This window comes from Anomalospiza imberbis, chromosome 1 (assembly GCF_031753505.1).
Source record: "Anomalospiza imberbis isolate Cuckoo-Finch-1a 21T00152 chromosome 1, ASM3175350v1, whole genome shotgun sequence".
NCBI classification, from domain to species: domain Eukaryota; kingdom Metazoa; phylum Chordata; class Aves; order Passeriformes; family Viduidae; genus Anomalospiza; species Anomalospiza imberbis.
The window spans coordinates 119,614,871-119,640,435 of record NC_089681.1 but is presented as its reverse complement, the minus strand read 5'-3'; the positions used below and the strand labels follow the sequence as shown (position 1 = coordinate 119,640,435).

The following is a 25,565-nucleotide window of genomic DNA, read 5'->3' as shown; positions in this document are numbered from 1 at the left end:
GACCACTGTTAGCCATCTTAGTTCTTTTCACTCATTTACTCTGAGTAAAGCCCTTTGCCATTGTATTATTAAGTACACTACTTCACACAAATCAAATGCAGCCATCCTAGAGCACAGCTACAGCTTTTGAGTTACCTTGAGTTTTCTACCATCTCACTCTGGAAGCACAGCAGAAAATGCTGTTAAACAGCATATCCCTGAAAGAGCTTTGCTGGCTCTGGTCCAAAATACTAACTTTGCCACATTTATACTTCCCCCACCAACTCAATTAGAATTTACCTCTTTCCACACTGAGTTTTTTTTTTTGTCTTGTTTCATAATGATGTAAATCTGGGCACCCAACTTTACTCTGCATTCCCACTGTTTTTCACTTAGTTTCATACACATACAGCAAGCAAGACTTTTAATTTTTTTTAATTTACAGTACTGATTGCTCCAAATTTTGCCTTACTGTTGGTACACAGTAAATACATTCTTCTGAACAACTTAGTGTGAAAAAAAACCACAGATAAAACATTAAAATACTGCTTTACAATGTGAGAAACAGAACCTTCAGAAGTAACGATGGTGGCTACAGCCAGGCACAGAGGAAGACTGCTTGATTTTGTGTTTTAGTCTACCAGCACAATCATTCCTGTATCCCTTCATCTGAAACTTCCTGTAACAATGAATTCTAGGTGAATGTTTCTGCTGAATTAAGATTAAATAACTCTCAGCTTGGCCACTAGCACTCAAGTTCCCAGAAAAGGATGCTTTCTCTTTCACTAAGAATGGCTGTTACCAGAAGATTTACTGAGCAAAGAGCACCAGTAACACATCAAAATTGGAGATGTTTCTGAAGAGGAATTATATTCTATATGTGCATGCAGCTGTCAAAGTCTGGATGAATTAGTTAACATGCTTCTCCTAGATAAAAGACAAGTGGCTGGGCACAACTGGCAGTTCACAAATAGTACTTAAATCAGCTGAAATGCATTTTTACCACAAGCTTTAGACAGATTAATACATATTGCAACACCTGGCACTGATTAAATTTAGAAAAATATTATATTGGGATTGGGTTTTTTTAATAGCCTTTGTTGTTTTGTTGTTAATATAAGAGAAGATGTATGGCAGAAGATGCCAAAAAGCACCCTACTTATTGATCTTCAAGAGTTGAGCTGTCAAAACTATTACACTGCTGATGATTACTCACTTGATTATTTACATATTTTTTTAAAACAATGAAGAGGCAGGAAATGTTTATTTATTTTTTTTTAATTTTTATGATCAAGGATGACTGAACCCAATTACATAATTTTTGTCAGGTTAATGGCTGCCAAACAAGTGTGTACTCCAGTGACCCATCATGAGCAAAGTTATCTGATGGGCGAGACCGATTTTAAGATTAGACACAGTACATGTAAAAATAGAAAGTTTAAAAACCAATCTCACAGACATTTCCATTGCCATCTCCTTTGTGAAATAAATAAGGCAGCAGATAACTTTTACTTTGCAGTGGCAACTTTGAGGTATGCTATTAAGTCTGCTCTCTCGCTCTTCTTCTTAATACCAGCAAAAATCATCTTTGTTCCAGGAATATACTTCTTTGGATTTTCCAAATACTCCATCAAAGTATCCTCACCCCAGGTGATACCTAAAAGAAGGTAAAAAAAAAAACAAAAACAAAACCAGTTAATAAATTCAAAATAGTAAACACTTATATTCTTGTCCTCTGCTCAATTTTTGGCAGATTTTTAAAATTACCACCAAGAACTAAGTAATTTTGTCCCCTAAGGGCAGCTTTAAGTTTACCTTTGTTCTTATTAGCATCCGTGTAAGAGAAACCTTCAGCTTGGCCAGTCTTGCGTCCGAACAGGCCATTCAAGTTGGGTCCAGTCTTATGCTTGCCTCCCTTTTCAACCGTGTGGCACTGGGAGCATTTCTGGACAAAGATCTTCTTGCCTTTCTCAACGTCTCCCATTGTCAGTACTAGACCAAGAACACACACAGAGGTCAGTACTGCAACCTCAAGGTCACCGACTGAGCTGAAACTTTAAAAAAGCATCCTGCAGGTTTACAAAACCAACATATGCAGACATGAATCTGGCAGGTCTCCAGCACACTGTCTAGCCTCAAGCCACAGCTCCTGGGCTTGAAGATTAGTATGAAACCACGAAACGACCTAAAAGGTATCAAGGTGCTAAACACACTTGAAGGGCAGGAAAAACCTTCCCTCAGATAAACTAATCGCCCCACAGCATTTAAAGGGTACGGCGACATTTTCTGAAGAAGAAATTTAACGTAACTTGTACAGCTGTGACTGGAGTTTCCTAGTCGCGAACGACCACGTGTAAAAGCACAGGACTCCTGGCTGTTTTTCCCTCTGCAGCTGAAAAAGCGCACCAGCCACGCACCGGGGGAGGGCCGGTGCTGTCACCATGACCCGGGATGACCGCAGGGGTCCCGCCGGCAGCCACGCGTGAGGAGCCGGGAGCGCCCAAGGGCGCACCGCCCGGCTTCGGCTCCGGCTCTACCCTCGCCCAGCCTGGCCTTGAGCTTCTCCTCAGGCCCCCACCCGCGCTGGGGCCGCCCGGCCCCACGGTGACCTTCCGCCGCACCCTGGCTGCCGCCTCAGGCCGCGGCCCCGGTAGGCGGGAATGGCGCTCGGGACGGCCGAGAGCGAGGCCCGCTCGCCCCACGTCCCTGCCAGCCACCCCGCGGAGCCCAGCCGCAGCCCGGCCGCCCGGCCGCACCTGCCTGCCCGGCTGGCCCGCTGCGCCCTCAGACACCGTGACCGCGCTGCCGGCACCTCCCGCTCCGTCTGCGCCCAAGGACACGCTGTACTCCGCCCTATGTAACCCGGCGCCGCCGCAACCAACCCCTGCCGGCGCCCGCCCGCCCCTCCGCCGAGACAACCAATCAAACGCCGGCCTCTGGAGTTCTGATTGGCTACAGTCAGTGACGTCACTGCGCCGGAGGCTAGTGGGGTAGGTTGAGACCGGCGGGCCCCCGGACTTCCTTCCTTCCTGCCCCTCTTCCCTCCAATCCCGGCGGAGTGACGTCAGACGTCATTCTGCTGCGGAGGGTGCGCGCAGCAGCGGGGCGCGGGTGTTGCGGGCGCATGCGCACAAGCGCAAATGGAAGCGGGGGGTCGCGCGGCGCCCTCCGCCCGCGGCCGGGGCGGTGGGCGGGGCCCGGGCGGTGACGCACGGGAGGCGCGCGGGGGCGGGGGGCGGCCTGTGGCGGGCGGGCCGTGAGGGCGGCAGCGAAGGGCGCGGTCACGGAGTTACAGCACCGCTGAGGGCGGGAAACACCTCCGGTCGCCGAGTCCATTCTGTGGAATGAACTCCACTCTGTCATTTAGACCATGGCACTAAGTACCATGTCCAGTCTTAAACACCTCCAAGGACAGCGACTCCACCACCTCCCTCCGCAGCCCATTCTAATGTGTAACCACCCTTTCTGGGAAGAAATTCTTCCTGATGCCCAAGCTGAACCTCCCCTGGTGCAGTTAAGGACTGTATCCTCTCCTCCTGTCACTGGTTGCTGGGAGAAGAGGCCGACCCTCATCTGGCTACAGCCTCCTCACAGGCACTTGTAGAGGGGATAAGGTGTCCCCTGAGTTACCTTTTCTCCACGCTAAACCCCCATAGCTCCTTTAGCTTTTCCTCACAGGGCTTGTGCTCCAGACCCTTCACCAGCTTGTCCATGAGTTTTAAAAGCTTCTCCAGAGGAGCCAAGGGAGTAACGATGTGGGAGTGCTGCAGTAGCCAAAGTGAGGCGAAATCCCCCTGGGGAGCGCGGCCCCACAAAGGGCTGGAGGGGAGCGGGTGTGCGGCTGCACCCTCCGTCGGTGTGGGAAGCCAAAGCCACACTGCTCTGACAAAGACGAGGCCTATGGAAGGGACTGCCACTTGAAGGGATGGAAGTGTCCCAGATGCCAGCCCAGCAGTGTGGTACTGCTCAAAGAGGACATGTCAGTAATCACACATCGTGGCCTTCCAAGCAGAATTTGAATGGTGAATTCCAAACATACCTGCTATCTCACTCTCCTTGGCAAGGAGGAGGAAGAGCTGTCGGAAAAGCACAGTGTAATAATGCCCAGCTCAAAAGAGCTAAACCGTTTGCTTTAAATATGGACATTAAAACTGTCAGAATTTTTCACTGTCTGACATTGGAAAAACATTTATTTTCTGTGCGTGCTTTTATGCTGTCCTGGAACTGGTATGGGTGTGCCCCTGTAACTGCCCATAGGGCAGGGCTCATGTGAAGCGTCACCATGAAGCAGAAAGGAGTGAGGACTGTAAAAATACATCGGGGTTCCTCTGATGGCAGAATTTTGTAGATAATTCATAAGACCATTCAGAAATCATCACTCCCTAGTTCAGGCAGTGCATTGCCTTCCAAAGCTCGCGGTGTCTAGAGCATAAGACACAGGTTTTGTGCATTTTTTAACACTTTATCACAAAAATTATACATAATATGCATTCTTAAACTTCTAACAATTTATGCTGTAATCTTATTGACAGTTCACTGGCCACAGTAAAACTTTTTGCTTACGATATACAGATAAATTAATGTACTTCATGAAGAGTGAGGAAATATATGCAATGAAATCACTTTAAATCAGGATGTTGAATTCTGCTGTTGTTGCCCAACTCAAATCTCAAATCATGTCAGACTCCCATAATTATGAGGTTGACTGGAAAAATATTATTTTAAAAACAAAAGGCATCCTCTGTTCCTTTTATTTGCTGTTTGGTTTTGAACCTTCATGGTGCCTTTCACTCTCGTTTTTAGACTTTTTATCATTATTGTAAGAACCGAGTTTCATTTAGTAAGGCTTCTCTGTCTTAGATGATTCCAAGGGCCAGATGAAACTTAATATCACAAGACTCATGATAAACCCATGCCTCTTCTATCTCTAAAGAAGGAGGGAGCTGAAAGCACCTTTTAAGCTGCTCTAAGAAATTGCACCAGTGTAAATTGCTAAGCCTCTTTAAGCACTTGTGGACTATGCGTGCTGACATCTATTCAGAGGTTCTCCCTTTCTTCACAGAACACAAACTTTAGGCATCTGTAGCTCTCTTAATTTCTGTTGCATTTTGCCTTTTAAATATGTACTCTCCATTCTGAGAATTGCATGTTGTGTTTCACAGTTAACCCTTCTGATGGGGAGGAACACTGTAGCAATATTTTTTCAGTTTTTTTTTCCGAGAAGCTGTTCTTGAAAACTGCAGCTTAATTCAGGACAACTGGATTGCTTTTTACTTTTGTAACTGTTCTGTCATAGGCCAGACTAATAGTGAAATTCTTAGCTTCTCTCCTGAATGTGGCATCTGCAACATATGTTGCCGAGATGTGTGAAATATGTGTGAAATCCTGCATATGGCTTCCTTTGTAGGGAAGAGTATGGTGTGGGGCTTCCAGAGGCAACACTGAAGACAAAGGCAGGACTTCTCTGGCTTTGTGGGTTTGAATTGCTGGAGTAAATGAAAATGACTCAGGGTGCAATTTCAGTGCTCTATACTTTACATATATTAACATCCATTAGACTATTTGCCTTGGTGTGGTTTGCCTAGAAGGCTTATATTTTAGTCTTTCAGTTGTTCACTGTGATTACACCTGGAATACTTTTTCCTAGCTCAGGTCATTACACACTGGAACTACAGTTATTTTGCAGTCAGAATTCTGTGTGTAACCAAATGTGTCAAGTCCAATAATAAACAAAACATGTCAAAAGAGGCATCCAGATCTCTTTAACACGGACGCTGCAAAGAAAAAAGGTAGTCCTGCATTATGGACCTAGACTGGAGCTCAGGAGAATATGTGATTTTTTTTTTCTCAACTCTGTGCTAAACTTCTGGTTTGGTCTTTGACAAATAACTTAGAACCCATTTCTTGTGGAAATCATCATCTCATCCCTGAGCAGTTTGAGTACCTTGGCCTGTTTTCATCCCTTTACCATGTGGAAGTGGGACAACCCTGAGCTGTTGCTGGTTATCAGCAAACTGCACCAGCACTGGGGAGTGTGTGATTTGTGCTGGAGTCATTGTGGTGTCAGCTGGTTTTAAGAAAGCGTTGGAGTTATGACCTGAGTCATAAATCTTACCCCATCACACAGCAGTACTAACTAACTTGCACTGTTATGATTTCTAATTGTGTTGAAGCAGTTCAGAAAACCTGCGGGCTTTTTGTTTCTTTCTTTCTTCTGATTTTATCTTTGCCTTTGGAATTGTCTGGGAGAAAGGTATATCTCTTCCTGAGTTTTTCAAAGCTTAGTTTATAAAGATGAAAGAGTTATTCTGGGCTGGGCTTGAAAACTTTTTTATGCTAGTATCCTTCAGAAAGGAATATTCCACAGTGGCAAACTTTAGGGTTTAGGGTTACTTTTCAACACTTTTGTGGTACAAGTCCTGTCACTTGGAATATACTGCTGGCCTTATGTTTATTGTGTCTTTTACAGGCTATTCTGGGGGAAGACAGGAACCTGTTCACACAAACAGGTAGGGAACAAAGTTGAAAAGCATTAGAGACTCAAAAGGAAATAAAAATACCTGATGAATGGTGTGCCTCTAATCTCTACAGTTTATTGTGTTTTATACAGACTAAGACAGAGAAGCCAATTTTACTACTGCTTTAAACAGTTGCAAGGGCAGTCTCTAAGATGCTGGAGTTCCTAAAGGTGACAGAATTCCTTCTTAAGACAAAGCTAAATATTGGCTTAACATCTACTTTTGTGTAATATTTTACCAAAAAATTATTGGTTTTATTATTTTAATGACTGCTTTTCGTAATTTCTTGTGGCAGTGTATTTACTCTTTGTGCAGTTGTCTGACAATGTTGTGTTATTTTTTTTAATGACAAGTGTTACATTGACTTGAGTATCTGGATTACATTCAATGCTTAATTGCCATTATTGAAAAGGAAAAAAAAACTATTCCCACATTTAAAAGGACTGCTGGTGTACTGTCCCATTCCTATGTTATAGAGACAAATTATTTGGGAGTGGGACATAAAAATATTTTCCACAGCCAATGTATAGAGTGGCAGTTGAAAGATTTGATCTTGACAGAGGAAGGCAGAACTTGGAATTCTTTCTCTTGTTGCTGTGTTTTTGGAGAGTAAGTTTTGTGAAACTGTGAAAGCAAATACTTGGCACTGAGGGACATAAGAATGTGTCTTAAGTGCCAAGCAATGAAAATGGCCTGGCCAGGATGTTGTAGGTTCCACTTAGACACAGGATGAGGCAGTGCTGCTCAGCATCGAAGTGAGCTGTAAAAAAATTACAGGAGGCACAGGTAGAGACAGCAGCCAATCCAGACAGTAGAAAGCAGAGTGGGAAGCTAGGAGATTGCCAAGCTTTTCCAGCTGAATCAATTGCATAACCATATAATGCCATGGCTTACCGAGTGATAAATTTACTGATGAGTTTAACAGGTGTAAAAATAGCAAAGTACTTTGACCATTCTGTGATGCTGTAGTTCTAAGCCTCAGGCATGAAGATTTATTCAGCAGTCATTTATTGTATGATAAAGTGTCCCCAGGACTGGGGTAGGTCGCAGTCTCTGTCATTCATCTGGCCTGTGGGAAGCTGGCTAGATACGGAGATCCAGGGTTCAGAGTCACTCTTTGTCAGCTTAAACACAGACCTCAAACTGAGAACATTGACTCAATACCTGCCTTCACTGTGTGGAGATACAGGGTTGCCCTCCTCAAGCACTTGCTCCAGTAGCTGCCTGCAGACTGATGGATGCCTTCTTATCTGTGGGCTCACAGAAAAATAACCTTGGACCTCAAAATAAGATGTGTGGGATACAACTTCTCTGTAATAAGATGATGGTTTGAAACAAGTGACATAACAGAGGCATCTTGTTTGAATGAGTACAGAGGAGTAAGTGAGTATCAAACATAAGTGCATGAAGATGGGGTAATTTGCACTGAAGCACGGGATAGCAAGAAAGGACCAAATGCGAGACTTGTCCTAGGATGGGACTGCTTCTGGTTTACTATCAGAAAAATAATTCTGAATCCTTATAATCCAGCTCCCATAGTGAAAGTAGGTTAAAAAGAGAGGTGATTCAAGATAGCAATTTAGAAAAAAAACCAAAAAAACCCAAACTTTTTTAGTTCAAGGACAAAGTTAATTAAGTTAACCAAGAAGAACATTTGAAAGATTCAGGACCCAGCAATTTTCCAGAAGTTCAGCTTTTCTTAAAGACATAACTGTTTCTTTTGGAAAAGAACTTCAAAATTAACTTTAGGGCTTCAAGAACTGAAAGGCAAAAGAAAGGATATGCTTTCATCAAGTCCATTATGTGTTTAACTTTAGAGTGTCATGCTATTGTGGAGTCTGCCACAGTTTACTGGAAAACTTAAAATAATAGAGGTATAATAAACGTCCTTGAACATTGTCTGGTTGCATCTGACAAAAAACATACTACAATAACAGTAATTTCTACTGGCCTCAATTTCAACTTTTGGATGGCAAGTAGTTGGTCAAAACTACCCCATTTTCCATAAGTTTTTTTTTTCTTTGTAATGAATCAAACAGTCGGAAGAATTTGTGGCGTATTGTATTTGGAGAGGATGACAATTACATTGATAACACATTTGCTTTGTGTATCTGTGGGAGCCAAGGATTACTGTCCTCTCACTTACATGATCAGTTGGGATGTAGTCTTCTGAATAATCCAAGCTGTGGAGTGAGGCTCTGCAACAGCCTAAATTCAGATATTCTGGAATTAGTCTCATTGTATTATGACATGAAATAACTCACGCACTCACACTAAGATTAAAAGAGTAAAAGGAAGTAACTTTTATTTTTGACTTTCTAATATATAGATTTTAAAAGTGATAGTGGGTTGGAGGATGAAATTGCTACTTCTCTAACTACACTGGTTAAACTAATAGTTTATCAATTTTCTTTTCTCACAAAGAAGAATATAAAGCAATTATTATTTACATGAACAGTGTGTGCGAACTCTAGTAGAAATATGTAAACATCAGAAGGTATAGAAAACTTTTAAAAGAACTTCAAAACTTTTAAAAGAACAGGGCAACAGTCTCTAAAACATCAGCTTAGCCCCAAGAAAAGCTTGAAATTAAGAGTCCTTTTGTAAGGAGATTTGTATGGTTTGGTCTCCTTATGTAATGATGATGTGCTAATTTAATGTAATCTATTAAAGCCTATGCAGTTCTTGTGTCTAAGGTATCAGCCAGACAGGAGAACCTTGCTTGAAATATGAGCACTAGTATGGTCCCAAGAGTCACATGAGAATCTTAAAAATAAAAGCCTTACTTACCTTAGAATTTTCAAAGGAGAAACCTTTTATAACATAAATAGAGATGAGGCCATAAACTGGCAAATTCCTCTCTACTCACTGACAGAAATGGAACTGGTGTGCTTTGGCAGGCTTAATTCTTCTAAGTATAAACCCAGTTCTCTGCAGAGCTACGAGGCCTCTGTGTACAGCAGCAGGAGAAGCTGTTGAATGTGAAGCCTGACCAAGACCTGGAAAACATGCTCATGGATTGTCTTCTTCCCAGAGAGGAAGTCGCTCCTGCAGGTGGTAGAACACATGGGGTGTTTCTGTCAGTGGAGAGGTGGATTTCCTCCCTGTAAGGATCTTATGCTTGTTTTGCTGCCTATTGTGTCAAGTTTTCATGAGTTTGGTCACCAAGTAATCCCCTGGCTGGTAGTTTTAGAATCAGATTTTAATAGCCCAGCTTCATTGCTTCTTTTTACACTGGAGTTCAGGTATGTGTCAACTGTTCTATCAGACCAGATTAGGGGTTTAGTGCTGTTTCTTACAGTGAGGAATGCTAGATGTTTTGCAGACACAAAAAAACTACCCTGGATGAGTTTATAATCCTAAGGCATAGAGTTTCAGAGTTTTGAGAACACTTAATCCAAACTGCTAGTGTGGAAGATGTTTTTCTTATGCTATTAGGACATGTCTCTAAGGCTTTTAAAAAAATATATCAATCTTTTTGCCTTCTTCATATTCCCAGATTTTTTTGCTTTTTGTTACTAAGGAAGTGTGGTGAACAAAACTGAATGCAAGATATCCAAATAACACAATATTCTGTCTTTTCTGCTGTTCTGAATTATATTAGAAACAGAGCAAAAGGCAGGGGTCTGCATTTATTTTAAACAATTTCCTCCAGGAAGTAACAACCATTTGAAAATCCATTTATGGCTGAGTTGTCTTCAGCAGTTCTTTGCAGTAAGTTTCTTCATACTTCACTTTTAAATTTCATCTGTTATTATACTGCTCGGTTATTTGTGTACTAAGTCCTCTAGATGCTCTCCTGTACTCTCATTGAGTCCTAACAAATGCATAAATCATCTCTGCTTTAATGTAGGAACTCACTTCCTGGTTGGGAAGAGCCAAAAAGGTGGAAAAGTCTCTCCTCCAACCCCTGTCTCCAAAGAAAGACTCAGTAGTCTTCAGTCGTCCGGTCTCAAGGTAGTTTATTGTGTGTTATCTAAAAGATTTCTCCCTGAGCTGCTGCGGTCCGTTCAGCAGTCAGGCAAGGGCACACTCTGACACCCAGGGGGCTGGTGCCCTCTTTTATATCATACATTACGTATTAGATGTTTACAGTTTTTCCCCAATGCCCATCACCTATATTGAACAGTGACTTTCTACTCTAAACCAATCTGTGAGTGCTAACATCACCAAGAACATGGAGGTTAGGAAGAAGAAGGAAAGAGGACAGGGCACACCCAAATCCCTCCATCTTAGAACTTCTGACCCCCATGTACAAAACTCAGACCCCACTGTACAAGGCTTAAAACCCCCCTGTACAGCACTCAAAAACTCGTCCTTTCACTTTGTGACTACTTCTACTACAATATCTAAACTTTTGTGATTTCTTGTTCTTCTTGCAAGGTTGGTAAATTGTTCCATGGATCACGTTCAAAGCCACAGGGGTCTGCAGCTGCATTCCAGGGTCTCAAATGCTTCTGACCTGGGCCCAGAACATCCAAGAGTGTCCAAGGGACATTGTGGGTTCCGACACTTTAACAGCTAAAAGTCTCATTGTTTCTGAAATGTGTGAAAGTGGGATAGAAAGTGAATATCCTCTCCTAGTGGAAAAAAAGGTCTCTGACTAATGTCATTTTAGTTATATTCTTTTGGTAGCCTTGGAGCCTTTTGTACTCTAAATACTTGCCCAGAAAATAGTGCACTGCTGAGGCACAGTGTCCTGGCTAACCTGAAGATCTCACAGATGAATAAAGTCATAGGGTATTTCTGCCATGATTCTTTGTTAGTATCTCTTTTTTGTAAGGGAAAGTTCAATGGATAAGGACTAGCTGGAAGCAAGGTTCTATTTGAGCCATGTATTTGAGTCAGGGTATGATCCTGCCAGTCTCCTGAACTCTGGTGATTTGCTTGAAGGGAGAGGGAAATATATCTGATTCCTTGATGGGACAGCTTAGAAGAATGCAATGAAAAAAATCTCAATGAAAAACACAATGTTTTTTTTCTTCCTGTTCAGGTTCTCTCTAGGAAACAACTGGATAATTCCTCATTTATTTAAGAGTTAAAAAACCTCTGATGAATGTGTACTGTTTCTGCTTCTCATATCCCCACTTGGCTGCCGCTTCTTAAGGTATGTATTGAACCAATATGAGCTGTTCCTGAGAAAGCTGTTCCAATATTATGTTCCTGAAATCTGTGTAGCAGCATCATAAATCTGTCAGCACACAGAAAATAGCAATTTAAGTGTATTCTTTGCATTCTATTATGAGATAGCATTCCACAAAAGTTTCCTTTGCTGCTTCCTTATTTTCAAAAATCTTTACAAAAAAATATTCAAGATATTTAAATATATTGTATTTGGAGACTGTTTAGTTGATTTTTGTTCACACTTCTCAGGAATCTAAAACAGCTCTAAAACAATATGGCAGCAGGGCTGTTCTTTCCTTATCTTTTGGTATTAATTTTTTTTGTAGCCCCCAAGTTAATGCTCATTAATCTCTGGCTACTGTATTGATCACTTTCAGCCATTTAGGCCTGACTCCTAATAACGATTACATGTTTTTAATAGCTTTCCTGCTTCATCCTAAAGGTTCTTCAAATCCCTGGAGGGACTATTAAATCCCATTCTCCCTCTTCCAGACTTCAGTTTAAATACAGTCTCTGTGGTATTTCCAGTTCTCTGAAACATTCCTGTCTCAGACAATGAGTGAAAAAGGAGAGAGAAGAGTCTGAAACACAAGCCACAATAGTCTGACATAGGAATGTATGTTTGGAGAGGCCAGTCAGCCTTAGAGCATGGAGACTTTGGGAATGTGCTGTGCACAAAGAGACACCATGGCTCATGAGAATCATGTTTGTCCCCATGTGTGTGTGGCATTGCTGTCTTTACTGGCATTTGATTCCCTGCAGAGTAGCAGAAGATCCTTTTAACGTGGAAGTTTGGTGTTTGGGAGGGCCTGCAAAGAGCCTTATTGGGGCAGGAATGCTGGTCCCTAGCTGTTGTTGGCAACTGCATCATGGCTCCTTTCATAAATGCAGGCAAGCCTCTTTTCTGATCCTTTCCTCAGCTATTCCTGAAGCTCCCTGCTGTGAACATTAAAAATCATCTTGTCATACCCACCCTATGTTTATTCCCAGTCAGACTGTAATGCTCATTTATTAATCCATTTGGCCTTTAATGACCCAGCTCTTTCCAAACCAGTGTTTATCCCACTAATGTGTTTCTCTAGAATAATCATGTTTTCACAGCCTCTAGCTCAAGCTCTTCTAGTGTTCCCAAATTGTCTGCACATGTCCTGGGCTACTCTAATTGCTCTTCTCTTTACTGTTTGAATTCATTATGGTTCCCTGGGGAAGGCCAGACAATTTGTATTGAAGTTCTTTTTATTTGTTGCTCCATTTTTTAAAAAATGTGTCAGCTAAAGAAATAAAAAATCATTGAAACCATAGTTCTTGTGTCTCTTTCAGGAGTATTATCTGTGAGGATTTTTTCTCTCTCTTTTTAAGGAATCATGTAAATGTTTTTGTGCTGCTGTCATAGAGAAGGAATGTTGCAGCTCTATCAGCCCTGTCTGGAGCTGAGGAACTTCACAACTGGGGATCCTTTCAATCAGTGTTATCTCTCTTGGCCCATCCTCTGGTCTCCATGCAGGCAGACATGTTTCTTGATGGCAAAGTCTGTGCAACAAAATTCCACTTTCCTCATGCTTTACATCCAGTGGTAAGCTTGGCTTACTTAGGCTAACTGGGTTTTCCCATGTTGTATGTTGATCCAAATATCTGGACTTGAAGTCTTTGTAGGAAAGTGAACATGCAGATTTTGGGAGGGGTTCAAATTTGGGCCTTCCTGAAAGCTGCCGCCTCTACAGTGCTTCTTTTCGCAACATGTCAGTGATCTTCAGAAGGTTGTTTATTGTTGGGCTTGAATCAAGATAAGGAACTTTCTGGTAGCATGTCTGAGACAGAGTGTCCTGCTCTTGGCTCACATCCCATTTCTGGTCTGTGCTTTCTGTCACTTTGCCCTGCTGACCTAGGCTGGCTGCTCTTTTTATTTCACTCAGCGTTGTGCCTTAGTAGCTGGTGACAACAGTGGGAATGCTGAGTACAGGTGAGGGCATCTGAAGGAGAACTGTTTTTGGAGAATTGATTAACGGGGATGTCCACCTTGAAGTAAGCATGCAGTGCACCCTTCAGGAGATCTCACTTGCGACAGACCAGCAGAAATGTTTCTGTATGAAGAAAGTAGCAGGATTTGTACTGCCATCTATGTCTCTTAGCAGGGGCTGCTTATTTTAGCAGACCATTGACCCTGACTGCCCTGAAAAGGCACAGAGGTCACTCAGTTAAGAGAAACAGCCCAGACCTTCACTACTGCTCCATCATATAGGGAGCTCAGAGTCACTCTTTATGCTTTGGAGAGCTAAATATTCTGTTCCACTCTGGTGCATAAGATATAAATAGGTATAGATGTCTTGTGTTTTTTTCTTTCTTCTATAAGCATGTGTCTTCCCAAATGAGTGATCGTATAAATGGTGACTTGAATCAGTGTGGTTTTAACCTCTTTTAGGAACAGTTACAGGTGGTTTTTAGGATGCTCACTTGCATGTGACTTTTTAGCTTTCTCAACCACAGTTTGATCCCCTGCTGACTTACTGTTAACCTTTATGAATCTTTTGCATTGTTGAGGCTTTAGATGTTGGTGCAGAGCCAAAGGAACTGTTCAAACATAAAGTACATTTGAGTCCCATAGCTAAAGAATGAACTTCAGCAGTTGCTGTTCTGAACAATCTCAGTGTTTGATATTCAACATATGTATGATTTAAGGGGATGAGTGTTGTTGAGGTAAATCAGCATTGCCCAGGATAGGCCTCTGCCAATCCCACTTTGGAAGCCAGAGTGCAATAAAACTGCTCAGTTTTGAATTATATAAGGTGCTAGTCTGGATTTTCATTTCCAGAGACAAACTGTTGAAATGTGCTTTGAAGTGTTCATTATCATAAAGCAAACATTTTTTTTCATTACACTGAAAAAAAAAGTTAGACAGCTTTTCCATTTCAGATACAGAGATTCAATTATCAGAAATTTGTAAATATACCAGAAAATGTAAAATGTAAATCAGAAGGGATTTCCTTACTTTGATTTGTTTTAATCCAATAGAAGAAAAGCAGGACAGTTTGGGGATTTCTTATCCAGGGCCATTTGGGACTATAACTAAGAAAATGACAGCATCTTACTTAGTTGCCCTACTTTATGTAAGTCCATGCAGTTTGAATCTGGAAGCGTGTTCTGGTTTAGGCACCCTAGGACAAAGTGCTGTAAAGCCAGCAGAGCAGGAATGTGTTCCTTCTCTTTTACCTGCAGAATTGCTTAGTCAGTTACGATTGCTTAGAGTTGCAATCAATCAGAGCTGTGTATATAAAGCCATCACAAGTTATGATGCATTAGCAAAACACAACTCTCAACTTGATTTGCTCTGCTTATATACCACATTATGCTCTGCTTGCATGAGTAGCATTTAAGGCCGATAATATCTTTTCACTTTTATACAGGTCACAGAGAATATAAAAAGTGTTGAAGACAACAAACACAGAGTTTTTCAATATAGTCTTATACTTCCTTAAGAGTAAATCTTGGCATTAAAATTGAATCTGCTGATGTTATTGGTGCACCCTGGAGGAAGAAAGGCAAATCACTCATGCAAATGGAGGAGTATAAATCATAGAAACTCTGCCAAACTTAAACTGTTATGGTTAGTAAGGAAGCAGTAGTCTGCAATGGTAATAAGTCGCTTATCAAACACATAGTGCAATAAGGACAATAAATTGGTGAGTTCAGTCAGACTTTCCTGATTGTCCCCATTCACATGACAGCTGCCAACTCATTTTATGGACAGTCTTACACATACTGCCCAAGGCTAAAGGTCTTTTGAATTTCTGTTGTGTGTTGGTGCCGACTTAAAGTGGTAAGATAAAAAGTAAGCAGATAATCACAGTAACTTCCCCTTCTGCAAACCCCGAAGAAGCCATTAATCCATTCTGTCAACCAGCTGTGTCAGGACTGATTTAGTATTCTGAACTTTTGCCTCTGCTTTAGAGTGAGCTTTGCCCTGTGCTTAAGTATTGTCAAAGAGAAGGCTTAATTCTGCCAGCTGATTTTGATAATACTCTTGCCAATATTACTTGTGGTGGAAGCATGAGATTCTTAGTAAATCCAGTATTTATTAGTTCTGTGTCTTCACCTAGTTCTCCAGTCAGTCTGCAAACTGCTTTTACGTAAGGCAATATATTGGAACTCTTCCTAAACAGAGACATGTTTTATTGTCACACATTTTTATGGGTTAGGAAAATCAGGACTAAACCACAATCCCCCTGAAAAACCTCAGATAATTTACAGTTTATGTGTCCTTTGTTACTAAATGACAAAAAATCAATGTATTTGAGAAATTTAGGAGCTAACAATTTGTGGTCTCACATTGCTATCCCAACTAAATTAATTTAATAAAAATTGCTTACCTGTGAAGACCTGGCTGTATGTTGTGATCTCCAGAGCCCTTTCAATGTTTTGTAGCATATTGGTTATTTTTGGAGAAAAGTTATATTTGAGCTCTTTAAAATGGGGTTGGGGGCCACTATCTTTGGTGGATTTGGATAATATATTTGACCATTTTCTTCGACAAACTTGGAAAGCTGAAGGATAAGAAGAAACAGGTAAGGTATAAAACAAATATCTGTGCTTTATGGGGAAGACTATTTTAAAGACTTGAAATAACATGTGGTCACCATCCTCTCCCGCAGTTATCTGTTTAGCAAATGCTAATAAAATTAAAATCTGGTGGGAAAATATATTTACTGCAGTATTAGTAATCAAGTGGAAGTTTCAACAGGTAGGTAGTTATGCTGAACTCGGGTCAAATAACTTGGAATCAAGTTCTCATGATAGTCACATACGGTAGACAGGCAAAGCTATGTAAGCTCTTTTTTTGTAGAAGTCACAATTATAAACTGACTTAAAATAAACTGCCTCTTACTGTTTCCAGTACCACATCTGTAAACACTGTATCTGCATTGATCAGAATGACAGATGGATCTGCATTTTTAGCTGTAGATGAATGCTCACTATAAAGACAGCTGTGATGGTGGGAGAGGTGCTTTCTGTGAGCTTCTGCTAATGTCTCTTTTGCCTTTGGAAACTAGTCTGATGGATGTGCAGACAGAACTCATCTTCACTCTTTTGGTACAAAATCAGCAGGATTAGACCAGATCAGCTATTTTATCAGCATCAATTAACCCAGTGATGTGTGATGAAGTCTTAGTGGAAGTACTCTACGTGGTCATCTGCACCACTAAATCTGGAAATCTAATTGTCCCAGGCAAAGAGGTGGTGGCAAGCAGCTGAGAGCTCGATTATTTCCAGAAAAAAGTTTCCTTTGCAGAAAGCCATCTTCCCATTGCCAATTGCAGGAGCTCTGGGTTGATTCACACACCAGCAGTGAATGTTCTTATTTCATTTTCTGTGCATGATTTTTACAAACAGGAACAGTAGACTCTAAAGCTTAATGAATTGTGAAGCTCATTCTGAACTCCTAAAGTCACCATTAGGAATAACTAAGTTTTTCTAAATGTCTTTTAAAAATGAAACTGCAGTGGAATTAGTTTCCAACCCTGTTTCTGTCACCACTTTTTCTCTCTCCAGTCTTTCTGCCTCTTGTTTCCTTATTTACCTCACAATGATGCTGCCAGCATGAATTACATAATAGATAATATGAGTTTTGTAAAGGAGAGATGTGGAAAAGACACAAAGCTTTTAAGCACAACCTTCTGTTGGTAAAAGTCACTGGACTGTAGTCTGGGTTATCAGTATTTAACCAGGGATTTCTCCTTCAGCCATGAGAACTGGAGTGTCCCAGTCTCCGAAAAAGTCAAAACATATGGAAGGAACAGCAAATGAAATTAAAGTATTTCCTAAGTGCCCATGGTAACTGTCCCCTTAGCTGATGATTCCAAACCTGTTAAACGTTGCTGGAAATAGACTTGATGATTGTCCTGTTGTGCAAAAATAAGCTTTGTAAGTTCACCTTCATATGTGATTAGTTTTTCTTAAATTAGCCAGTGATCAGTGAAAACTGACCAAAAATGACTACTCCTAGCATTACATATTCTGTGGAAGGATTTTGGTTTTGGATGGACAAATACTTCACTAAAATCACTCATGTACCTAATTATATAAATATACAGCATTGTATTGATGACTGGGAATGGCAGCTAATTAATGCAAATTGACCTCCCACTTAACTTTATCAGCTTTTACTTTCCTGAGAAGCTTCTTATCCACGACAGCATGTGCTTTTACTGTTTCAAACAGTTGCTGTCAAACCTTTCCTGACAAGCACTGCCATGGCACACAGAGGGGCTGGCTATTTCCTGTCCCAAATTCCCCCTAACCCTGTGTAGTCAGTAGCTGCCAAGTGCTCCTCATCAGTTCATGCAGGTGATCTTGGAAGTCTTCTGAAACAAAGTACCTGTCAGCTAAGAACAATAATTTCATGCCCTTTCACTCCAATATTTTACATAAAACGCTCGCAGGGTAAAATGGTGCTGGGGTTAAAAACAAATACCTCGTGATGGCTTACATAGTGTTCTGCAAATAGTGAATTCTAGTGTTTCATCTCAGACTTCATAAGGGGTAGGAAGAATTGTTTTTTCTTTCTGGATCTTGTTCTATTATTTGTGTCGTGATAAAATTTTAAATCATTCAGCTCTTATTTCACGGGTATTTCTGTTGACCCCAATGCAGGTGGCAGGCATGACTTTGGGTCAAAAAATGCTACTTTTGGGTCCCACTGATGATTTTTTTTTTCATTTTTCTTTCCCTGTTTTGAACTGTGGAGAATTAGTTGTCTGGCAGAAGATATCAGACGCGCTAAGTGATCCATCATGCTTTTGTGTGGAATGGCAGCTGTGCTAATAGCTCTGTTGGCTTCTGAGGCTACAAGGGGGCCACAAATTGCTTTTATTCTCAGTGCTGAGACATCCTTTATTAGACTGCAACTATCAGCACATATAGCTTCATTTTAAGCCAAGGTGCTTACCTTGACCACTGATGTAGTCAGGTTCTGTTAAACTTCAGCAGAAAAGAGCCATGGCTGTCATAGTGTTTTTAAGTAAGTTTCAAGAATAAAGAGTAAATCAGTGGAGTTCTCTCTTACCTCTGGTCTTCCTCAGAACAACCATGTCAGAAGTCTTGCTAGAGATACTGAGATGGAGGGTTGATGACTGCTTGAATTGATTCCAGTGTCTCAACCCTCAGGTGACCTGAAGTTTGGGAACATGGTGTACCTAGAAATGTGTGTAGGATAGGGGTGAGAGGAGGAAAATGGCAGGCACAATGGTCTTGGGTTGGTTTAAGTTGTCAGGAAGAAGGACAGAAAGAAAGAAAATTTCCTAATTTCACATTTCACTGAACTTTAGATTAAATATAGCACTTTGCAAGGATGGGGAGAAATGTGAGAACCAAAAAATTGATATCTTATGTTTTTAATCCCCTTTTGCTTCCACCCCACAAAGAATTCCCAGTGATGCTTCTCTTGCAGCTTTTTTACATGATCAATCATACTGATTCTCATTTACTTTTATGTGGCTTAAGGGAATTTAAGATTCTTGCACAGCTCCAATTAATAGTAACTGAGTTTGTGCTTGTGTAATCAAAATTTGTCTCTAAGATGACATTTATTTCTGTGAGGAAGGAGGATAAAGCTTGACTGAAGATTTTATGGGATACTGACAACTGGGACTTCATGGAGTGCCCATGTTCTTGTGGCTGTTCTTTTCAGCTATAAATTTTTAATGATAGAGTAATTTAGGACTTAATAAAATCAGGAGAATCATGAAATCTGAGGAAAACTAAAGCAGCGGTTTATTCCAGTAAGAAAGACTAACCTGTTAAATGAATCCCTGTTTGGATTAATTTAACTTCAGCAGCACTGCATACAGCAGCTTGCTGAGAGCAAACACCTTCCCCCAGCTGCTGCGTAAAGCAAAGTCACCGTCTTGTACGGGAGCCAGATTAATTTAGTTCCTGGAGCTGTGTGTCATGACATAACGAGTTCCTACCAAGCTGGACTTTTCTGAGGCTTCTCTCTCATAAATCTGCTTTATAAGAGAGAAGTTGTGCTTTAGAGTTGCTCTCAAACACTTTAATTCACAGTAGGTAAAGAGGCCATGAACACCACAGCCAAGAAAACCCAATTAGCCCATAGGCAAGTCAGCAAGATCAGTATTGGTTAGGAGAGTGTGTGTGTTAAGTAAACACTGCTAATCCTCTAAACCTAATCATTGCTTGCTCTGTTCGATAGAGAGATTTTTGTGCCTCATAGTGTTGCTGCTGCTTATTGCCAAGGAACCTGCACTATGCTATTATGACTGTGAGAGGAACAACTTGCCCTTTCATTTCATTAAGGAAAGGTAAGATACAGGTGAAATGTACCTAGGCAAAGTGTCTGGTGGTTTGGGAAGCCTCTATTAGGGAAGAAATGTAATAGCTTAGCTGAAGTGACCCACTCTCATTTGCATCTCCCACACTTTATCTGAATCAGTGCAGTCAGTATAATTAGGGACAAATCAATGTGTAAGCAGTGCAGGCAGTGTTCTTACTGATACCACTCATTACATGGGGAATGTTTTGTGCTGCCAGGTGCCAAAGACTGAAAAGACATCAGGAACATGTGATGTGTGGAATGTGTTTTTAAAACAGAAGGCAAAAAAAAAAAAATCTATCTCCTTAGACTTTTGTGTAATAAACTCTATATTAGTTAGCAATGGTATGTACTATTAGTATAAAAAATAAAGTTTAAAAAATTCCTTTTATCAGTAATACAAAACAAAAAACATACCCTGTTTATATTTGCAGAGAAATTACCTCCTCATACCATGCTAATACATTATTTATATTTTACCTTGGAGACTTATTTATTTCAAGGCAAGCAAAATAAAACACTAACTTTAAAGGGCAAGAATTTAATCACTAGCCTTGCTAAGAGTCTCTTGGCAATTTTACCAAGTCAGAAAAATATCTAAGGTTGAAAAAGCAATTATTTGCTTAATGGTTCTTTTTGGTGTAATAAAAAATAAAACAAATCTCTGAAGTAAGTATCACTGGGCTAATTTAAGTAGTTCACCTAGAGCTCCAAAATTTTGTGCATTTCATAAGACACACACAGCGTTTCTTGTTTCTTCAAAAGCTGTATACCAAAACCTGCATATTGCTAAAACCTCTTGTTTTCCTCAGTGAGAAGAGGGATGTCCCAGATTCATTTCCAAGCAGGAGGTGATGGTAACTTCAGGGCTCCTCCCCTTGCTCAGCTTGAGGACATAGAACTATTGGGATGTTATAGGCCCTGCAGGGATCCCATCACTTCAGCCTTAGCAGTTCCTGTGGGAGCTCTCTTCCTCCCATAGCTGGGGTTTTTTTCAGTAGCCTGGTTAATGACACAGCTGTGACATGGGAGCTGTACTCAAGCTCTCCCCACGTCATCTGTGACTCAAGGTGCAACTGGGCCACTCCATCATTGAATTGATCTCTATAAAGATTGGTGTTGCAGAGCTGCAAAGAGGAAATAAGTCCCTTCACAAAAAGGAGTTTAAATACAGTCATGTGCTTATTTCTTCCCATACTAATATGGGTATTTTAAAGATAAGCTTCAACTGCCAGATCAATTTTATTCACACATTCTGATACGAGATACAGAAATCATGCACTTCATTGTGAAATCTGTGTTGTGATGCTGTGGACTCACTGCAATCAGCATGAGGTGTGATATCTTACAAATTGCTGTGCCAGCATAACTCATGCCTCAGCTGAGCTGAACAAAAGATCTACTTTTAATGTCTGATACTTCAAAGATAACAGGACTTAAAGTGTTGAATTCTGGCAACCATTTGTATATTGTTGCATTTGTAACAAACTAGGACTCTGATTCAAAGTTCACATTTGTCTTAATAATGGGAAGCCTTTATAGAAATGCCACACTTATAGACCAGCAATCTTTGAATGTTTATTCCATAATCAACCATTCTGGTTGATTTTCTGTTTATTTCTACTGTTAGAACTGGTGTATATCTACCACTGCTGTAGATATGTAGGATACTTCTTAGTATTTCTATTCAATTCACCTTCTGTTACAGCTGTATTATTGTGATGGAATGTGTATTGAAAAGAAATACTAAGAAGTATTTTCAATTTCTGTTTTGTTGTGTTACAGTGTGACTTGCTACATTTTTCTCTGCAATAACTGGGCATATTGCTGATACACATAGACATAAATAAGGACAGTCATCTGCTTTGAGCTCTGGCATGGCAGAACTACTTAACTACCACTGTATATCACTTTTCTTTTTAACATATAAACTTAAGACAGCAATAAAATAAGGATGAACGTGCATTTTCGTGACTGCCATGATTTAGAGAAGGTTTCTGAGCTCAGGTTGTAACAGCGAGCAAAGTTTTGCATTTTTGAGGGTAGATGGCTGTTAAGAATATTTGTTATATTTTTAAAACTCATACTGTTTAATCAAGCCTGAAGCCGCCCAGAATGGAAGGCAGAAGAGAAAGAAGAAAGGTAGAGCTTTTTCTGGAAAGGAAGTAAAATATTAGCAATTTTTAAAATTTGGCACTGTTTTCACTGGAGTTCTATTAGACTTTTCCTGGAATCTGTCATTATCACACAAGAAACAGTTGCTTGGTATTATATCATCTGCCCCTTTATGATGAGACCAAAGAGCATATGGAGTTTGTCTACTGAAAAGAAGTCAAGGTTTGTGGTGGAGGGATTTATCCTCCCAGTTTGGAAAGGCCCAGAACAAATCCAGGGAGCTGTGCAGATGAACACCATCCCATTTTCCTAGCAACAAGTGTACTATGAGCACTCTTCAAGCACTTTTTGATAAAATAGGCAGAAATTAAGTTTCACATGAGAGAGTATCCTTATGGACACTCTGGCTTCTGTGCAGTAGTTCTGCAGCTTCCCTCATAATGGCAGAGCACTTAGTGGAGAGATGCACTTGTTCAGTAGTAGTAATAAGAAGCATATTGGAACCTGTGTGACCTTCATGAGGGTCTCCCACTTGGTACTACTTTCCTACTCTCTGACACATGCTAGGGGCCTCTAAAGATCTGTTTCTTTTCTCAAGTGTGGTTTTGGCCTGAAAGGGATGCAGCACGGGGACCCTCATGACCTTCACCTTTTTCTCTAGATCAGGCCAGAGAACATTTTGCTTCTCTTTCCTGTTACTTTCCCATGTATTCTGTAAATTTTTAAGAGAATCAGATGTATCACTCTTGCCAATTTTAACAGAAAGGAAATTACAACTGGAGAATAAATTGTTTTAAATGTGTAAATTGACTTTCTCTGCAGCCTTTTATTCTTGCAAAGGGAGGCAATCACTTATCTTGCCTAACCTTAAATCCTGCTTCGTCAGGAATCTGCAGGTCTGGGAACCACCATGGGTCAAGGATCTGGGAGACAGCCAGAGGAATGTAAATACTTTGTGGCATGATAAACAGCAAAACCATATAAAAACCCGCAAAGCAAAAAAAAAAAAGAAAACCAAAACAAACCAAAAGAACAAAACAAACTCCCCCCCCCCCCAAAAAAAAAAGACCCAAAAAACTTAACAAAACAATTTTCATTCATTTTATGCTGTCACTAAACCTGCTGGAAACCTTATTGGTGTGGCTTGTCTGTGGAAGGACAGCTGTCAATGCTCTAGCCTGATGTGTGTGTGTATAACTAAGGCTCTTGGCAGTGGCTGAAAGGTGTTTTTTTTCAACACCTTTCCCAGTTTTTGTGGTCTTGTTTGATGTGAACCTGAGGACCCACTACACCTATAGAAGTGAGGAGGAAACCACTTTTCTCCGGTACATTTGACTGGGAGGGCTTACGTATGTGACCCACTGCCAGTGCACTCAGCAAAGCACATCTGCACAGTCAGTGATTGATTCCAGTGTGCAAAACTGCACAAGGATAGACAGTGTTCATCCTTAAGGCAAAGGTATTGTTGGTCCATGAAAGTGAAAAGAGTTGTTGCAAATACCTTGTAATTCATTTCCCACAAAAGACAGTAATGGCTCAAAGGAGCCCTCACAGGCTATAAGGTAAATAAACTTAGTGTTAATGACTCCCAGGTAGGTCTGCTTAGCACCACTGAGAGTGTATTTTTCAGGACAGGTTCCATGTGGCTGTCACCATTTAATAGTTCCTGATGGCATGAAGAATATTTGCTCTGAAAGACCTTGGACTACGAACATGGAAGACTTTTTGTGTATGTATTTCACTTTTTGTTTAAAATGGTACATTCTTTCCTTCAATTTAAAGGTCTTTTAAAGACCAAGAAAATGGAATATTATAGGGAAAGAAAATGCTTAAATTAGGACAAATTAAAATGTTTTTAGAGACCCAGAATATTTCAGGTTAAGATGTGAGTGCATAATAACGCATAAAGCATTTTAATGATCTGTTGACCAAACATTCAGAGTCCAAGGTTATGTACTTTTCAGTGTGTATGGAGGGCAGAATTTGACCTACTCCTGTAAAATCTCCTTCCTCCTTATATAGCTGATAAAAGGGCACAGAGCCACAGCAGTCTCTGGTTGCTTCCTGTTAAGGAAGAAAATTCCTAGAAAGGTGCTGTCATCTCTTCCTCAGCCTGTGTACCTGGATGACCCATACCAGTGAGCAACTGTTATGAGGAATGCACCTCACAGCCCTGTAAAATTAAATTCTGTGAAATTTCACTTTATATAAAGTTAAAATAAAGTTAAAATAAAAGTTAAAATAAAGTTAAATTCTGTGAAATCATCACAGAATTATTCTCAGATTTCCAATATACTTATCAATGCTGATATAAGAGGTTGTTTATTTTCTCTTTTTGAAGAATTTACATCTATGCTTCAAACGACCTTGATCTAAAATCCCAGTACTTTGATCAAGTGTTTTGCTGGTGCCATCAAGTGGCAAAATGTTGGATTGCAAAACTCCCACAGCACCTAGATTGACTCAAATACCTCTTGAACAGCACTAATGAGGAAAATAATCCCTGACAAGCCTCCTCCAAAAATACATATGTATAAATACGTATGAGAAAAATGGACTGAAGTACATTTGATGTCATGATTACTTCAGTTTGATCTGAATTCTAAAAAGTAGAAAGGCTAATATTTTTGAGTGTTACTAGATGATAAATATAGGCAACCTATAAAGCAAATTCAGAGATCTTTGTTGAAGAGCTACTTGAACTGATGTGGCACGATGCTGTACTCTGAATTTCTGTGTTTGCTGTCCTTTGTTACTAGCTAATCCCTTTTCACAGAACATGGCCCTTTGATTTCATATCATAGCTGCACTTTGTATCATCAGAGTAGAAAGAATATTCAGTTTGCTGCTGTATTCTCTAACTTCAAATCTGGTTAACTGAAAATTTAAACTTAAAGTTCATCATTCATACACACATCACTCTTTCTTTTTGCCAGCTGAGTGACATCATAGTATTGTTCAGTAGGAAGGCCTCTGTGCAAAGGAAACACATAAATTTATAAAGCTTATGCTCTATTTCCTTATAAAAATCCAAATAAATAGGTATGGTTTTGTCTTGATTTCTCAGGGGACTGCTAATATCAAAACTCATAGATGCTGCCAGTTTGGAAATTATCATGTGTTTCAAAACCTACATCATGCAGGGCTGGATTTTGAGATGTGCTGAGCACGCGTGCCTGACTTTAAAGTTCCTGATAATGCTGAGCATTCCTGATAATGCTGACCTCCACAAAGTCTACACCTTCCTCAAGGGAGGCAGAGGTGCTGATCTCCTCTCTCTGGTAGCCAAAAATTATAGGATATGAGAGAATGGCATGAAGGTCCGTGAGAGAAAGTTCAGGATGGATATTTGGAAAAGGTTCTCCACAGTGTGGGTGACCAGTCACTGGAATAGACACACCAGGAGAGTGATCATGGCACCAAGTCTGTCAGAGTTCAAGGAGCGTCTGGACAGTGCTCTTGGTCATGGTTTAGTGTTAGATAGTCAGGCAGTTGGACTTGGTGAT

The 25,565-nt window shown here is 40.5% G+C and overlaps 2 protein-coding genes across 2 annotated transcripts; both read right to left on the bottom strand.

Annotated features, from left to right (window-relative positions):
* Window positions 1-1,239: 1,239 nt before the first annotated feature.
* Window positions 1,240-2,886, bottom strand: CYCS (cytochrome c, somatic). Its single transcript, XM_068208605.1, has 3 exons — window positions 2,736-2,886; window positions 1,795-1,971; window positions 1,240-1,636 (listed from the first exon to the last, which is right to left on the bottom strand). Exons 2-3 carry the CDS (start codon window positions 1,961-1,963, stop codon window positions 1,488-1,490), a joined length of 318 nt encoding a protein of 105 aa, XP_068064706.1. The 5' UTR covers window positions 1,964-1,971; window positions 2,736-2,886; the 3' UTR covers window positions 1,240-1,487.
* A 10,060-nt stretch (window positions 2,887-12,946) lies between these two features.
* SPMIP4 (sperm microtubule inner protein 4) lies at window positions 12,947-25,198 on the bottom strand. The gene is given in 8 exon segments (XM_068187587.1): window positions 12,947-13,394; window positions 13,580-13,702; window positions 14,853-14,880; window positions 15,986-16,159; window positions 18,679-18,735; window positions 18,738-18,862; window positions 24,955-25,032; window positions 25,194-25,198. Coding segments are annotated over 8 exon segments (1,038 nt in total).
* Between the last annotated feature and the right edge of the window lie 367 nt (window positions 25,199-25,565).

Bases quoted from the DNA above. Each gene is read 5' to 3' on its own strand.
- CYCS (XM_068208605.1), bottom strand. From the start codon at position 1,963: ATGGGAGACGTTGAGAAAGGCAAGAAGATCTTTGTCCAGAAATGCTCC. The intron at 1,637-1,794 runs GTAAACTTAAAG...ACCTTCTTTTAG, and splicing joins GGATGCTAATAAGAACAAAG to GTATCACCTGGGGTGAGGAT.